At 41.1% G+C, this 17,314-nt stretch overlaps 1 protein-coding gene across 1 annotated transcript in view; it reads right to left on the bottom strand.

Moving 5' to 3' along the window:
- LRRC56 (leucine rich repeat containing 56) overlaps positions 1-14,908 on the bottom strand; it is a 53,803-nt gene extending 38,895 nt beyond the window's left edge. Inside the window, exons 1-3 of the mRNA XM_072337530.1 lie at positions 12,374-14,908; positions 11,577-11,722; positions 1,792-1,956 (exon numbers count right to left, since the gene is read on the bottom strand). Coding sequence (XP_072193631.1) covers positions 1,792-1,956; positions 11,577-11,621 — 210 coding nt within the window. The 5' untranslated portion in view covers positions 11,622-11,722; positions 12,374-14,908. The remainder of the gene's footprint in view (positions 1-1,791; positions 1,957-11,576; positions 11,723-12,373) is intronic.
- Positions 14,909-17,314: the final 2,406 nt, after the last annotated feature.

Here is a 17,314-nt window from a genome sequence, read left to right on the forward strand (position 1 = left end):
ATCTATTTTTACATTAGAAAATGAAGAAGTAGTAAATCCATGGAAGCAGCAATTTTGGTTTGATCAGTGTAAAGGTCAAAAAATAGATCAATTGGATGTTATTAAAACAAGCCATAAACACTGTTAACATTTCCTTCACAATGTCATATAGTTTCTCCTCTCAACAAGAAGTATCTTGGCTATGCCAACACAAATGTCAGGTTCCAGGACCAGGAGATAACTGCATCCAGAAAAATTAGTAGGACAGCATGCATCCATTTAAAAGAGTGAATTCCTTACAAATGTTAGTGCACACAAATATCTGGAACTGCTGTAGAATTTAACTTCTGATCTGTATAAATAATAAAACACAACCAAACAATGAAATTCAGTTTCTTAGATGTGGATAACACTGCCTTAGTGAATGCTTTTCTGCTTATAATTGATAGTGAACGAAAAGCTTCAGAAAGAGAAGAAAAACCACAACCATTCCAACTAAAGCACTTTCTAAGGGTTTCATTCAGAGTTTATTGAAATCAAAGGGCAGCAGTTCTGGTTACTGTAATGGGCTTCCTTTCACATCCTAAGATAACAGACTAATCCGAGAGCTTCCCATTGGGCTTATAAAGGGTGCTGTAGGCCACAAACATATTACTCTGGTCAAACTCCACATCAGGTTTTAAAGAAAAAGACCAGTAAGTTGTCAGTGGTTGACATAAGCCAAAGGAAAGTGAACGGGGTAGATCACAAGGCCACACATCGAATTTGATTTCTTGAAAGTTTAAAATATACACTCTACAGAAATCAGTGTTCTTAGGAGAAGACTTGGGTACCACTGGAAGAGACATTCTGAGAACAACTGGATATCTCAGCTCCAGTGAGTGGTCATAACAATGGTTGGCATATATTGAGGAAGTCATGTAAACCTGCAGTCAGACATAACCCCTGCAGAACGTGAATGCAGAGGATTATGAACATGGAACACTATCCTGTGCTCTGGGAGCATCTGAAGCACAGCCTTGCCCCCATCTGTCTTTCATGGACTTCTACCCAGCTCTGCAACACAAAAAACTGCAGCTTCCTCCTTCTAACTTCTGCTTCTAGCTCTCTTTCCCTCCAGCAGGAATAAGCAAGGTTATTTTCCCAGCTCTTAGCTCCCTAGGGATTCTACTCTTAATTAGTATTGAGCAAATATAGCACAATATACAACCAAGAACTCCTTCGCTAGAGATTTCAGCACGTTACTCTCATTCAAGAAGCTGCACACCAAAATCACTTCCCTCTGGTCAAAAAGGAACACAGCTTTCAAATGTGCTTTGAAAGCTCACACTTCGATAAGTAGAGAAAGTATTTATAACACTTGCAGAATATTTTAATTGGCTTCTTAGAAAGACAGAGGATTTCACTAATTCAGAACAGAAGTTAAGCTTTTTAAGTTTTACTTTCAATCCATAGGAAAGGTTCACGTAAAAAGCTTTTTCTAATGCTGAGATTCAAGGTACTTCAGAAAGCTTTAATGAGATCTCTTTAAAATGATAATTACATTACCCATACTTCACGCTGCTTCAGGAAAGCTGACAAAGACAGCAGCATTCACGCTGGCCGTATTTTTGATATGAAACAAGGTGAAAAGACAAACATTTGATACATTTCCACAAGACAGAATCCCATTTTATGCAGAAGCCTAGCTGTCAGACATGCAATGCAACAATCTGCATTCATCACAAGGGCTGCTGGAAGGTTAAGCTAATGCAGCACTTCATATGTCAGTTTCCTTCTTCTACTTCATTAAAAAGTTGGATGTCAACTCACCAGTTTCCTGGGGGAAAGGTATTCATCCAGAAGTAGCTCTCCATCATCTTTAATCAGTGGACTGGGATTTAGGTTACCTCGCCAACTCAAGTCAGTCACCCGGACTGCAGCTGAAGCTGGACGAGAAGCAGTGCCAGGATTCCACTTCAGGTCCTTCTTCATATGCTTTGGACAAAAGAGAATAAACAGTCTGATTTTATTTTATTTTTTCCCCTGTATTTATTATTTTCCCTTCAGCAAAAAGTATTTTGACTGCTGTTGCAGGCTACTTGCAGCAAGTACCTATAAAGACAGAGGTTTCCCTAATCAGAAAAAACTCAGTGCAGTGCATCACGTAACACGTATTCTTCCTTTTCTTCACCCACTAGAGCTAGTCATAGAATCATAATGGTTGGAAAAAAACGCTAAGATCATCTATCCCAATTGTCCACCCACCACCAAGGCCACCTACTAAACCATGTCCTTAAGTACCACATCTCCTTGGTTCTTGAACACCTCCAGTGACAGTGACTCCACTACCTCCTTGTGGAGCCTGTTCCAACACTTCACTACTCATTCTTCCTAATATCCAGCCTGAGAACCTGACAGAACAACTCGAGGTTACCCCCTCTCATTCTATTACTGCTGTCTGGAAGAAGAGACTAACCCCAACCTCACCACAATCTCCTGTCTAGTTGTTGTAGAGGGCAATTAAGTTTCTCCTGAGCCTCCTCCAGACAGAACAACCCCAGTTCCCTCAGCCACTCCTTATGAGGCTTGACTGGGAGCATTAATGTATCAACAACAGGCTAGCCTAGAGAAAAGCTTTCTCACTCAGTTAACGAACACCTGCAGTTGCCTCACCTCACTGTGGAGAACCAGAGGAAATCCCCATTCTTAGTGCTGGAAAAGTAATTAAATAATCAAGGTAATCATAACTGGCTGATAAGGCTTCACTGGCAGCTCAGACCTACCTCCCCCTTTCTACTAATAAACAAAAACAGGAGTAACTTCTGACAGGAAAAACAGGAGAAACTAAATGCTCAGTTAGTGATTTCTATTCGAGAAGAGAAGCTAGTGAGAGAGGTTTACACCAAAGGGACTCCTCATCTCGACTGCATGCAAGCAGTCAGTCTTCATCTCTGCACAGGCAAAGGAAACCTGAAAGACTCAGAGCAGCCAGAGAACAGCAGCTTCCCATTAAGAAGAAAAGCTGATCTCCCAGTACTAGACGTCTTAGCTTTTGGGAATAAAATATCTAGCCTATCCCCTTCTAACACCAGCTTCTTTCTCCAGACAATCCCAGAATTACTAGGATCCTTTCCTGTACATTCCTTGGAGCAGGTCTTTATGATGTAGTCATTACATGGAGTTGTAACAATCATAGAATGCCCAAGGAACTTACATGATACCAAGGTCTTCTGGTGCTGACTTTATTTTTCTAATGTTACTTTTGCTGAAAAACTGACTTGGAATAGAGTATCTGCTAAACAAACACTGGACAATTATAAAGGATTTGTTGGGATCATGTCTAATACTGTTGATTCCTTCTAATTGAAGCAAGTATCGTTATTATCCAGAGATAATCCTGCATGTTACTGGAGCCAGGTGGATCAATACTCAGAAATTACTGATGTAACACTTGAGTACAAAATGCACATAAACAGCAAGACTGTGTAGATTAGGGCTGGAAGGAGTTAAAACACTTGAATAAAACAAGTTATTGTTCTCCTTCCTTCAGTCCATTGCTATTACACTTCAGAATGCTCTTATCTTTGAAATATGTGTTGATACAGCATTTATTTATGGTTTGACAAGCAGATCAATTTGTGGCTGAAGACCTGAAGTAACACTTCCAAATCTATGCTTCCTGCTATTGATCCAGTGCTTGTAATTATTATAACAATGGATTAGTAGGAAAAAAGTATTTTCATTAGAAATTTTCTGGGATAGAATTGAGTCACTGTCAGCAAACAAAGCTAATCTTTTCATCATGCTTCCATGTTCATGCAATACAAAACTTTCTCCAGAGAAGAAGAATTTGCTTGTGAATACAGATCAAAACAACATCCTCAAAACGAGGGCTAATGAAAAAGAATGTAAGAATCCTAATGGTGACGTGCCAACCTTAAATAAAAATCCACGAGCCTCCAAACCTCCAGAAGAAGTCCTGCACACCACCTGCCCTCATGCAGATACAGAGCCAGGTTGTACGCTATTTTCAGTGTTGCCTAACCTGAGGTGGTTAAAATCTTTCCAGTAAAGCCATCTCATCCACTCATTTATACTACTAATAAATAAACGAGAAATCATGGCTCTGTCAAACACACTGGCTAAGAAACCAGTGACCCTAAGTAGTGTTGGCCTCAGGGAACAGTTCACAGGGGACTGGAAAGATTTCATTGTCAATGAAGAGGTCTGAAAAGTCACCAACCTGAAGATTGACTCCACAGAACAGATGGCTGCATCGGATACTTTGAATATATATGCTGAGTGGCAATACATAACATTCCTGCAAGTTAGTAACACCAAACAAAAACATTCAAAGAAATCAATAGGAAAGCAAAGCAATGCCAACAAGCAGCTGGGAGAGTCAGGGAAAGACTCATAATTGCTGAAATAGAATGGAGTTTGCCCTGCCTGTGAACACTGATAATAAAAGACTGAAAGAAATAGGAGGATTAATGTTTTCAGGATTTGCACTGGGGATCTTGATTTAGCAGTCTCTTCCATGCAGACAACTAGAAGCAGACTATCAGTGAGACAGGAGACCCCAAACAGCTAAGCTGCCAACTTCCTCTAACCCAAAGTGAGTGTGATAATGATGAACATAACAATTTACAGGCGTGCTGCAAAGCTTCATTAAAACCTATACGACACTTTCAACATGCTTAGATTAGCATAGCAACCAACATTCCCAAGGTTGGAGGAATATTAAGCGTATTCAGTTTATCATTTGAAAGTCCCCAATAACAGTGTTGCAAGTTGCCATTCCTCTCACACCTTTGTGCATTGCACTAAAGCCATCAGAGAAGCCACCCATCCCTTTTGCAATACCAAGCCATTTGTAAACGGAAAACAAATTAGTCTTTCGCCATCTCTCAGAGCCCCCAAGATTACCTCATAGCCCACGTGATTTCAGGCTGTAGAGTAGAAGTCCAGGAGAGTGGGTTTCTACCTCTCTTTCCTCTGCTTTGGCTTCCATAGTTCCTCTTTCCCTACTCCTAGCACAATTCTTCTATCAATTATAAGCTCTTCTAGCTTCAAACAAAGAAGGATGATATCCCATACAAAACCAAAACTCTACTCCCTTAGACCAGTTCCTAAGTCAGTAGCCCTTTTTTTTGTCCTTGGCTACCCATGACGTCCCAAAGCCCCCCTGCATCATGTCAGGTAGGGTGCTGTGATCTGTATATCCTTACCATTATACCATCATCCAAAAACATACCTGGAAGAAAAACACATCAGAACCATTTTGCCACTCCTTAACGAGAGGAAACTCACAGTGAAGACTTTACTTTCATTTGCCTTGTACTGAGTAATCATTGTTTAATTCAGAAACAGATTACAGTAGTGCCCATACCGTTACCACAAATGATTTGTTGTTTACTAAAGATTTGACAAAGGTCTGGCTCATGAGACCAATGGGAACCATGAGTGGCCCTTAAGTATAACTTTGTGCAAGTGCACTGCAGATAACCTCTTCTGGAAAATAACTGTTTGGGCAGCTGGAATTTGCTATGATGTCATCAGGAAACTACTGTTACAATAATCCGCTCCTAATGGCAAAAACAGTTCCTGCTACTCTTATGCAATATAAAGCACCCTGCAACACACCACTCGATTTTAGCAGGTGTGACTTTCAAAAGCTGAAAAATAAAACATCTGACCTGATATTAACGGGAGTCTTTTGTTTTGGAATGGGTGATACTGTCCTAATCTTCTGTTTCTCTTCAACAGAAAGAGGTAGAATGTACTTCAATGCTGCTGTAATATCAGGGGATCACATAAACATTGTAAGGAGCATTTATAAACATTCCACCTGTATGGGCCATTATAGAAAAAAAACCTAAAGCCTTTACAAGAATGCTGAAATAAAGGAGAATTCTCCTCCCATTTAACATCATTAAAAATTCTCTGATTGCTATGACACTGGATGATTCAACTGTTTACAGTAGTAGTTTTGTTTTACCCTTTGAGAAATTAGAAGCTTTGGGTCAAACAGACTCTCACAAGCAGCAAACATATAGATTTTCCTCACTGTTTATCTTCTTTATGGAGTCAGAGGTTGTAAGAGTGCCTGGTGGTCCTTTGGTATTGCATGTAAATTCTGCCCTGTAGTTGCCATGGCCATAGTGGGGAAGCCTTAGGATGTATGCCTCTCAGTCCCCAGGAAAAGCTTTTGGGAGCCTCCTGATGTTCATGTTACTCCATGCACAAAGCTGAGTTCAAACTTTGCTGCTCTCCAGAGATGTAGTGGTCCTAGAGAAGAAAGCCCATGCTGCAAACCTAGTCTGGGCTTGAGACAACATTCTTGAGGCATTTCATGTTCTTGCAAAACAAAGCAGTAATAAATAAAAAGGCAATGCATTTAAATACCACCGATTTCTCTTTTATACATCTATAAATTGCATGTATTAAAATAGCAAGCCAGGTAATGCTTTCCCACGCTCTGCCAAAGAGGCTGTAAGGTGATGAGGAATTTTTATCCTATGTGCTGGAAATACCTCTATATTAAATCACTCTGAAACTAGCCTGACAAATGCTGTCTTGATAGCAGGAGAAAAAGCAGATTGATCCTTATTATACATGCTGTTACGTGCCAGAGAAACAATAAACCCAAGTCCATTCAATTGTTTTTATTTTCAGAGCACTGTGGTGGGAAGGGATCAGTGGCAACTTCTACCAAGACTTAAACATTCATTGATACCTTCTGTGGTGCAAGTGCTATGAACTTCAAATGAACATGGATTATCTAAATCCTTGCCTGAAATTGCAAGAAGCCAGAGAGAGAATTTTTTTTTGAGGCAGGCTTTCTGCTGCAAGAAAATGTCTCAGGAGGCTTCCTTCTGCTTTCTGCCATCACCCTTCTCCACCACAAACATAAGAAGAGAAAAGCAAGCAGTAGTACATGGCAATACTACATGAGCAATACTATATGAGCAATGAAAGTTATAGGAAAACACACCTGCAGGGTGACTGTGAATTTGCTGCCCCAAAATCTCACGTGCTACTACCTTAAATGTAACAGATATCCCTAGAGCCAAAGATGGGGGAAAGTATATTTTAAAGCAGTCCTCAACATTATAAGTTCAGCTTTGTTAAAATAAGAAGTATTCATCTGTAACATTATTCTTTCCAACTATTCCCAAGGTACAGATATTAATTTAAACTATAGCACCAGCTTAATGAAGTCTTCTGTAAGAAAACACTTAATATTCTTTTCTCTTTGGATCTTACTTCCAATATTCTCTTTATTTCAGAAGATAGAATATGTAGGTAAGTACACACTCTCTGAATGAATTAAGGTTTGATCTTATGCTTAATACTCCACCGGTTGTCCTAATATCTATTGCATATTCTGTAATCTTTAAAAGACAATTAACCCAAGCAATTACTCTTTCTAAAAAATCAACCAGGTCATTCACCTTTCTAGCACTTAAAAGGACTAGCACTCTCATATTACAAGTAAGCACTCAGCAGTTTCTTTGAACTGTAGATACCAGTCATGTTAGATAGCCATGATGCTCTGAGGACACAAAACCCAGTGAGGTTTTGTAAAGACAATAGTATTTTAAGATCAGTGCTTGCAGTTAAGAATACTAACGAGATAAACTCTCCTCTTGTCACAGGCACCCATTCATGTGCTACATGTTCTCTAAGCCTAAAAAAGAAAATCTAACTCAACACCACAGTTTTAAGGCCCTAATCCTGAAAAAGACTTATTTGCATAAATAACTTTCCATATAGTGAACAGGAGGATTATACAAGAACAAAGTTCATCACCTGGCTAATCCAAGAAAGAATTAAAGAATCATTAAGGTTAGAGAAGAGCACCAACGTCCTCTAGTCCAGCCATCAAACATGCTTGCTAAGTATGCCCCCCAGAGCCACATCTACCCTTTTATTGAACAGTTGAAGCATCCACCGATATCACTTAAATATTAACATAGACATTTTGAAGAGGACCTCAAAACAAGTATTTCCTCTTCACTACACCTCTATGAGATGCAGTCTACAACCATGCTAAAGATTTCTGCTCTTCATAAACACATACTAAATGAGATGTGGTTGAAGTCCCATAGTTAAGGGCTCATATCAAATCATCAGTTATCCAAATTGTTTCTTCTTTAGTTCCTGATTTGACCGAGAAGACTTAAAAATACAAAACCCAGCATACTTTGAGCTGGACTAAAGAAAGGCAGCCAGACAGTTCTCAGAGCTTGAGAAGAGCACTGTACATCCTTCAACCAGTCTGTATTTCAAGCCTGAGTACATTAGAAGAAAGATGACCTTCAGGAAACACTCCTCTTAAGATGTTTATTTACCATCCAGGAAAGCAAACAATACTGTCCCTGTGTGTAGCCTGCAACATAGATTCAGAAAGTCAGAAGCAGGATGAAACCCTATTTTAGGGGAAGGAATAAAAAAGAATTCAGCAGCATCATTTTTTATGCCCTGTATAGACATAAAATTTCACTCAATTAAAAAAATCATATACAAGGTGGTGTCAGTTGCTGCAAAGACAGGGGAGGCTATTAAATGGAAGTATCCCCAGTCATTGCAAACTTAGGTTCTGCTTTAGGAGTTGCCCTAATCGTCCTTTCCTGTCACACGCAAGTACCACAAACAAAAGCCAAAAACAAACCAACCTTCTCCTCTTACATAAATGCTCTTAAACTAGCCTTGTGGCCTTTGTCTGGACCTTAAAGCAAGATATATTCACACCAGTTGATCCTCTCCCACATCCTTATGAAGATGAGTAAGCTGTCAGAGAGAAACCAGCGTAAAAACACATTCTCCATTTTTTCCTAAAGTCCTTGCAGGCTTTCTCCATTTGTTAGAATAAAAATGCTGCTATGTTTCCTGTGACACAGATCTCAGAGATACATCCACCAGTGCCTGTCTGCACAGGTGAATGCAGTACCAGGAACCAAGCTTAAAATATTGCTGCTCATTCTCAAACTGTTCTAACTCATGGACCCAGAATTATGCCACAGCCTAAAGCTGCAGAAAAGAAAAGCTCAGCATTTTTGGATTCAAAGCATTTTTAATAATCACCATTCAGAAGCATTCCCAGATTCCATTTAAGAAATGGACTACTGCTGCACTACATTTATAAGCCTTTTGAAATCCAAACTTCTACACAGAATGAAAATGCACCACATAAAGCATTTCTGCATTTCAAAGTGCTCTGTTGTCCCCCTCCAACAATTTTCAGTCCACTCTATTAGATAATTAAGCCATTTGAACCAAGAGATTCCATGGCCTGCAAAGCCATTTGGAAAGTCATTTTCAGTGCTGGGATGGTCCTAACTTCCAGCGTGTTGCTCTCATGGGATATACTGATTAAAGAGACTAGTCCTGGTTTAACTTGTAGGAAAATACCAAACAGTGCACAGGAGCTTGTTTAGTAATAAATAATCCCAAGATTTTAGCAAGGCCTGACAACTTACAGTGAAAAGTACCCTATGAAATCACTTTACACTACTACATAGGTTGTGTTGTGACTGTCGTGCTGGGTCAAGGCAGATGGCCAGCTCGCTACTGCAGGCAGAAACAGATACTTAAAAAACAGGATCAGAAACAGAATAGTTCAAAGCAATCCTTCCTCTGACACACTGTCCTCATTTCTGGCAACCTGCTACTTAGTAATATCCTGAGCCAAAAGGTGTGTTGTGTTTGACAGCCATGATTGATAAGTAAGGAATCAATTATTTGTCAGGTCTTAAGACAAGCAGTGGTACTACCCAATAGAAAAGTATTATCAGGAAGCAGTTTTTGAAAAGGGGAAGATGTACTTCTGCAAGGTATTGGGTTAAATTGTACAAGTCACTGCCATAGGTTGTTGTGATGGCTAAAATCAGAAATGAGGTGAAAATGGTTGGATGCATTTATGGACAATCCATCCATCTGCCTACAGCATTCATGCATTCATTAATTTATACCTTTCTTTTGCATCATCTCTTTTCCATCTCTTCCTCTAGCTGAGGAATCTCATTTTATTTTGCCTCTTTCATCTTTGTTCCATTTCATGGAAACAATTTCAGTTCTGACATTTACTTTCCAGGATGGTCAGAACTGCACAGAAGATTCAAGATATGGGCACAGAGAAAGTAAATGAATTTATACTGTTTTCAATTCACTTTTCTTTTTTAAAGAGTTTTAACATATTCCTACCAGCGGTGAGATGATACTCTCAGAGAACTACCACAGCAGCTTGTCTTTCCCAGGAAGCAATAATCTATTTAAAGCCCTTCATTCTATATACTTCCCCACAAACCCCTTCCCCCCCATGTTCATTGCTCTGAATTTGGATGGATTCTCTACTAAAATAAAAACACACACAAACATTACTTATGTTAGCCCCATAAAATAATAATAATAATAAAAATAGAAATCAAAGCATTGAGTTCTAACATTGCTGAAAAAGATTAAACAAAAACCCACGATGCAAAAACTATAGGATAAAACGGCGTTACATTTCAAATAGCTCACTATATGAGATACTGCAATGAAAGAAGGAAGGCTCTTGGAATTTGTGTTTTTCATATCTGATAATGTTGCTTTGGATGGCCCACATCAGCCATCTTCAAGAATGGATAAATTAGCCTTTATTGCATCCATCTTCACAAACCGGGCCTTCTGGTTTGTACTACAGCAGGTACTTGTGGCCCAACTGATACAAAGTACGTTTTGCTCACAGCTTAGGAATCTGCAGAAGGGATACCAATGCCACTTCATTGGCAAATTAAAGTTACATATTCATTTCTGTGAGAAGCTCATGAGCTTTCCAACTTAAAAATTACTTATTCATAATTCATCCTGAATAAATATTGAACTGTTCCAACTAGTAACAAATCTGGCAATTCCAGATGTGTGATACATTAAATAACGATACTATTTAGTAGAATTAAATTGTATACTACTTCACACTTGGAAAGTAAGCACATTTCTTTTACCACGACCCTGAGGACTTCCAGTTGTATAAGAATGCACAGACACTAATAAGGTTAAATCAATCTAGTTTGGTGCTAACTCACATTTGGTCTCATATCACATCTGAACCCTGTTTTCATGCGGAACCAGGTCCCTAGAGCTGAGGTAAAGCAAGTTGTGACATCACAGGCCACAGATAGAGACCAGTGTTCTCTGTTCCACTGACAGCAGCACACAACTGGACTAGCAAACTGTCACAGATGGATGTATCCATTTATCAGATCTCCTGAGACAAGAGCTCCAGGAATATCGTGGGACAGAGGAGACACCAGTTTCTATTCTTCACTATGTAGCCAGCAGAGAAGCCCAAGGCACCCATGGCTCTTACACTGCTTTGCATGAGTACTGGCATACATTGTCTGCAGCTCCATCTTGCTACCCACATTCTCAGTGTTGAAGCCAGGAGAAAGAACACATAGGCTTTTTATTATGCTTTTTTCTGACCTATTAATGACAGCAACTCTGTCTGAATGCTGTGTTTTTTTTTTTTAAACTGAAGTGCTTTATGCAAATTCTTTAAATTGGACCAAACCACAACAAACAGATCTGAAACATCTGAGCCACTTGTGCCTTTTCAATTACTTTACCTTTTCTTTCAGCAGTGCTGCTGTTCTTCCCCTTCTGCTTTCCATCCTTCTGCTGGAGAAATTTTCATTCACTGGTCATTCATCCCCATTTATCTTCAGTGATGCATTTGCTCACAGTGCAACACCTTGTTTGATTGCTCCATATCCTGCTTAAATAAAAAGCAGTAAGAACGAAGACTTCAAATGAAACCCCCATGGACTCTGAGCATTCCACAATCAGAAAGTATTTCTTCATCAGCTGTAACAGCACAAGCTCAAGATCAACAGACCTTAAAGATGTATCAGTACATGTAGAATCACAGAACGTTTAATGTTGGAAAAGATTCCAAGCTTGCCAAGCTCAACCCTCAAGCCCATCCGCACCATGACCCTCAGTGCCACATCCATCCTTTCCTTGTATACCTCCAGGGACGGTGACTGCACCACCTCCTTGGGTAGCCTGTTGGAGAAGAAACCTGGACCTCCTCTGGCACAGCTTGAGGCCATTCCCTTTTATCCTACTACTGTTACCTGGGGGAAAAGCCCCCCACCTCACCACAATCTCTCCTTTCAAACAGGTGTAGAGCAGCAGTACAGCCTAGAAGAGCCAAACAGAAGCATAACTAAAGCAGTTCCCAAAGGAAAACACAAGTGCATGGAAGACTGATATAGAAGTATCTACATAAAGGCAAAAACAAGGCATTTGCTGAACAGTTATTTACTCAGTAGTCGTTCAATGGGCTTTAAGAATTAGCTGAGGCTACGTTACAAGGGGAAAAGGTTAAAAATACTTTTAATTAACACGCTTCCATACTCACCAGAAAATTTTGGTCAGGATGGAAAACTCTGAGACCAACAGGAGCATTCACATGGTGAAGTAATGGAGTCTTTTCCACGAGAATGGTGCAGGCTGGGTGCATGACCAAGACAAGTCGGGCTGTTGGGATTGCTCAGGACAGGCAATCTCCCGCTGATGCGGTGCCCACAACACCTACAAACGCGCAGGAGCCTCCGGGCTGCCACCAGCTGCTCCCTGCGAGGGACCGGAGAACGAAAAGAGGCTCCCAGCAGCAGAAATCGGCCGCCACCGGCCCCGAACGGCTCCCACCGGCGGCTGGGGAGGCCCCAGTTACCCGGCAACGGCCGCCGCCACGGGGCAGCCCCAGTCTCCCTTTACCGCTCCGCCCCACCGCAACGCGCCGTGCCCGCCGGCTGGCGACCGACTGCGGCACGATGGGTGCTGGAGGAGAGAGAGCTCTCCGTGTTCCTAAGAGCGAGGGATCCTGGCTGGATGGAGCCCTGAGGATGGCTGCAGGGCAAGGCGAGAGCTGTGCAGGAGACAGTGGAGCAGAGGGAGAGGCAGAGGCGATACAGCTTTGTTAGCAACGAGAGCAGACCTTGCACTTCTGGCTCACCACGTGGCTGCATGAGCAACAGTATGCTGTGCTTGCCCCATTCACCACCTCTTGTTGGAGAGCACTATGGCATCAGCCCAGTTCTTTTTCACTGTTCAACCCCTGGTATAAATAAATAATACTCAGCAATTTCAGAAGGTTAGAATTTTCTGGGGCATCCCCAAGAGTGCCATCTGAATGTTCCACTGACCTCCTGATACAGTGGGAGAGATTAACTTGATGGAAAGACGACACAGGAGAGTAACAGCAAAGGGACTAGAGTGGATGGGGTGGTATTTCAAAGGAAAAGTAAAGGCACTCACCCATCTCCAAAGATCTCCAAGGATCCAGGCTTACAGAAAAAGCTCCAAAGCCTTCTCCAGCAGCAGTCAGCCCTTAAATGAGGTCTAGGAGTGGCCATGCAGCTGACCTCACCTGTGATCCCACCTAATTGCCTTCACCTGTGCTCCCAGGGCTGACGAGGTCCTTTCCCCAGGTGCTTAATCAGCGGCTCAGGCTGTGACCCAACAGCTCCCATACACTTTCTGAAGCAAATCTTCATCCCCTCTATGTTAGGCAAGGTGGTTTGTTTTTGCTGAACTAAGAGCTTGGGCATGAAGACACGGAGCCATCGCTGCTAGGTACACCCCCTGCACAGACAGGCCAGCAAACAGCATTCTCTTTCTGGAGCTCAACAGCTCACCAGGCATCTGCAGAGCCATATAAACTGACCGCATAACAGCCCCTCCATTCTCCAAACCAAACATGTTTGCTTTCCCTTAATGCGATTGATTTTAAAAACTGGAAGACTAAAGCACACTACGGTCAGTTTTCACAGCTCCACCAAGAGGGAGTAATTAATTAAATCAGGTTAATTCCATCATCAGATTCATGCGTTCATCAATTAGATTTGCCTATTCAAAGACAACAGTTACCTTATCTTTCAGATTCATCACTTAGCACTATTTCTTTTGGGGACAGGAAAGTGGGTCTGGAGGAGAGACCTGGAGGCCTGTCTGATGTTAGGAAAAATGGGAGTTTTGAATATGCAGCTTGCATACACACATACACCCACAAAATATGTACTGTAACTTTGCAAGGATGCTGGAGCACAGCAGCTGCTGGAGGGCTGCATCATCATTTCCTTTGCAACAAGATGAAATTCATTCCAGGGTCTGGAAAACACTACTCTAAACCACAGATCAGGAAATGTGTTGCCTCCCCTTTTGCAGGGTCTGACTGTCAGTTTACGTCAGAGGAGATCACCAGGGGCCTGGGTTTCCCAAGTGATGAGCATGCTCAGCTTCACCTGGTGTCACTGCCTTCCAGCTGCCCTACCTTTGCAGGAAGGAAGAAGGTGGGCCTCAGCGTGCTCCAGGAAGACAGCACAACTCAATGAAAACAACACCAAGCAAAGCATATTCCCCTTGAATTTCACTCCCAGCTCTGCCACTTACTTTCTGGATAACTAGCTTTAAGTCACCTTGACTTGCTTTCCCAGTCCTTGGCTTGCATTTCCTTAAGGTTATCTACACAGCTACTATGTAGTGTATGCACACCTCTGCATGGTAGCTTATTTCTCCTCCGTTTTTTTTGCTGAAATAACCTTATTATAGCCAACCCAGGCTGAACTATTTGAAACTAATCAAAGAAGAAATGCATCTTTCCATCAGTGAGCCAGAGAAAACCTGGCACAATTTCAGAGTAAATACAGGAGCTTTATGCCTGCGCTGCTCAGAGTTACTGTAATTGTTCTGGCACCGCTCCCAGAGCTGAGCTAAGGTCAGAGAGAAACCTGTGAATTAATAACTGTGGAGCTAAAGTGATCTCTATCCAGGAATCACGTTGTACATACATGAAGCTTTATAGCAGTTACACCGCAGTTTTGCCACGAGATGTTTAAAACTGTTAAACTGAGGTATTAACGAATGGCGTACCCGTTCAGAGATGTGGGACCTGATTTTGATCTCGCCATCTCAGGAGTGCCACGAACTAGAACAGGTTAGACTGGATTAGTTATATTGATGCAATGCAAATGAACAGGGATCAGGCAAAACTTTCTCTGAAAACCAAGCTTGGTCAGACATGCTGTTCTTTTGGGGTCTTCCAAAGAAGAGATACAGCTGTCCTTGTGGCTTCATCCAGTCACAGCGTGCCCAAACAACAACCAGGCACCCTACCTACTAATAAATATTATTAATTAAGTGCCAGCTGCTGTTGATACTTGTACAATTAACATTTAGGAATACCACTGCACTACACCTCAGAAAACCAGGATCAGAAGGGGCTTCCTGGTTAGGGGATCCAACTCTATTGCAGGTAACCACATCAAAGTCACTTAGATACCTGCCATTCTCTACTTTCTTCTCTTAATAGCCTCTCTCTGATGGTTACGGATCTTCTAATTTATAGACTACAAATATTTATTGCTAGTTTATACCTATCTGTTCTTTTGCCAAAATATTTTCCAGCTAAAAATAACCCCTGTCTGATATTTGTTTTTCTGATATATTTATAGGGCCCACTCTCATCTCATCTTGACATTTATATTGCTAAGTCATACAAGCCAAACTCAAAATCTTCTATGATAAAAGGCAATCTCACCATTTTTATTATCATCCTGGATTTTCTTTTCTAGCTTTTTTTTTCCTTGAAGGTAGGTGACCAGAATAGCATCCTTTACTCCACGTGTCTCATATGGTAGAATATATACTATCTTAACTTGCTGGAAATGCCAAGTCTGGCATCTTCGCAGATGGAGTTATCAAGGTCACATCGAACTGGTCATCTCCCACAGTCATCTGTAAATATAAGCTGTTAAGATGAGGCTTCTCTCTGGTTTTGTCCCGTCTGGGGGAGTGGGAGTCCCCACTTCAGTACGTAAGTAAGTGTGTGGCCTTGCACTTTGTATCGCTTTTGTTTTATTCTGTTCTTATCACTCTGTCCCTTTTTTCCAGCTCTGGTGATGTGGTTTAACCATTATCAAACATCATTAGCATATTTCAGTGTTTTTTTCCAAAGGGCACTAACAGAAACGGGGATGAGTATTGCCCAGAACAGCTCTCACTGCACACTCTCAGCTGTTTTCCATTTCAACACCATCTTTTCTCCCTACCAACCCCCTTACAAGGGGTGGCTGTAATCCACCTTTGGGAAACTCCTGTCATGTTTTCCATTGTCTTTAATTAGGCTTTCAGTTAAAATTTGTTTCAAAACATTTAATGTACTAAGTGCCAAATTAAAGTGTATTAAACTCCTGAAAGTTTGCTTTCTCCCTGGATAACTTCCATTTCTGTGTATTCAGTTTTCATTACCCATCCTACCACTGCCACTGTGTTGTACATTTGGATTGAAAGCAGAGGAATGGCAATTTGCTTGTTAGTCCATACTTGGATTATCTTCAGGCTTGCCCCGTTCTGATTTGATCTTCAATTTGATTTGATCCATACTTTGTATCAAAAAAGGTGTCAATGAAGCAAACGCATAACAAGTGAAATACATCAGGTATGGTAAAAGCTGTGCCTCCAAAAGCTTATTATTCCAAGTATTTAATGCAGAACAAATATATTCACTACTGTTTTATGCAGGGCGAAAATCAAAATTAAGTAATTTAAACTGTGTTTCTGACTTCCCCAATTCAGACAGCTGCTCTGCTGGACCATTCTCTCATGTTATTGTATGGCAGAACACTTTCTACCTTTGGTAATTCTGGTGTTGAACAAGAACTAGAAATTACCATGGCATTTTTGAAAACTCAGCCCAGGCCCCTGGAAAGGCCCTTGTTTGAAGCATCAGTTACAGTATTAACTTCTTGATTTCACATGCTTGAAGTCACTGCATTTGTAAGATGATGAAAGAACAGTTTTGCCCAGAGCAGGTGCTCAGGATACCATCATCAAAAGCAATGAATGAGGCTGGGTGGGAGTTAGAACTGATCCAAAGATCCAGAGGAAGACAGAAATCTGTGAATTTAATTGATTTGGCTGTAACTGCATCTGGCATGAAAAGAAAGGGCAGTGAGATGATCCAGTTAAAAACCATTTTCTCTGACTCACCAGATCCAAGCATTTGTTTTTTGCTCCTTTTCACAGGCTTACGTGAATTCATAAAGTACAACCTTAAAGGAAAGCTTCGTCAGGCAACATATGGCATTTCATACAAAGCTGGATCTTTTCAAGCTGAACTGGACCTAAAGAAAAAAAAAAAGTAACTAAATTTTTTGAGCATTTTAACTCACAGTGAAACATTGGCAGTTGTGAGTTTTCTTTGTCCCCACTACTGACTGGAAAGAGATAAAAGGCAGCAAGCTGCACCTTCCCATGGAGGATGGTTTCATAGAGAAAAGGGAAGCTTACAGAAAGCTTC

This window comes from Excalfactoria chinensis, chromosome 5 (assembly GCF_039878825.1).
Source record: "Excalfactoria chinensis isolate bCotChi1 chromosome 5, bCotChi1.hap2, whole genome shotgun sequence".
NCBI classification, from domain to species: domain Eukaryota; kingdom Metazoa; phylum Chordata; class Aves; order Galliformes; family Phasianidae; genus Excalfactoria; species Excalfactoria chinensis.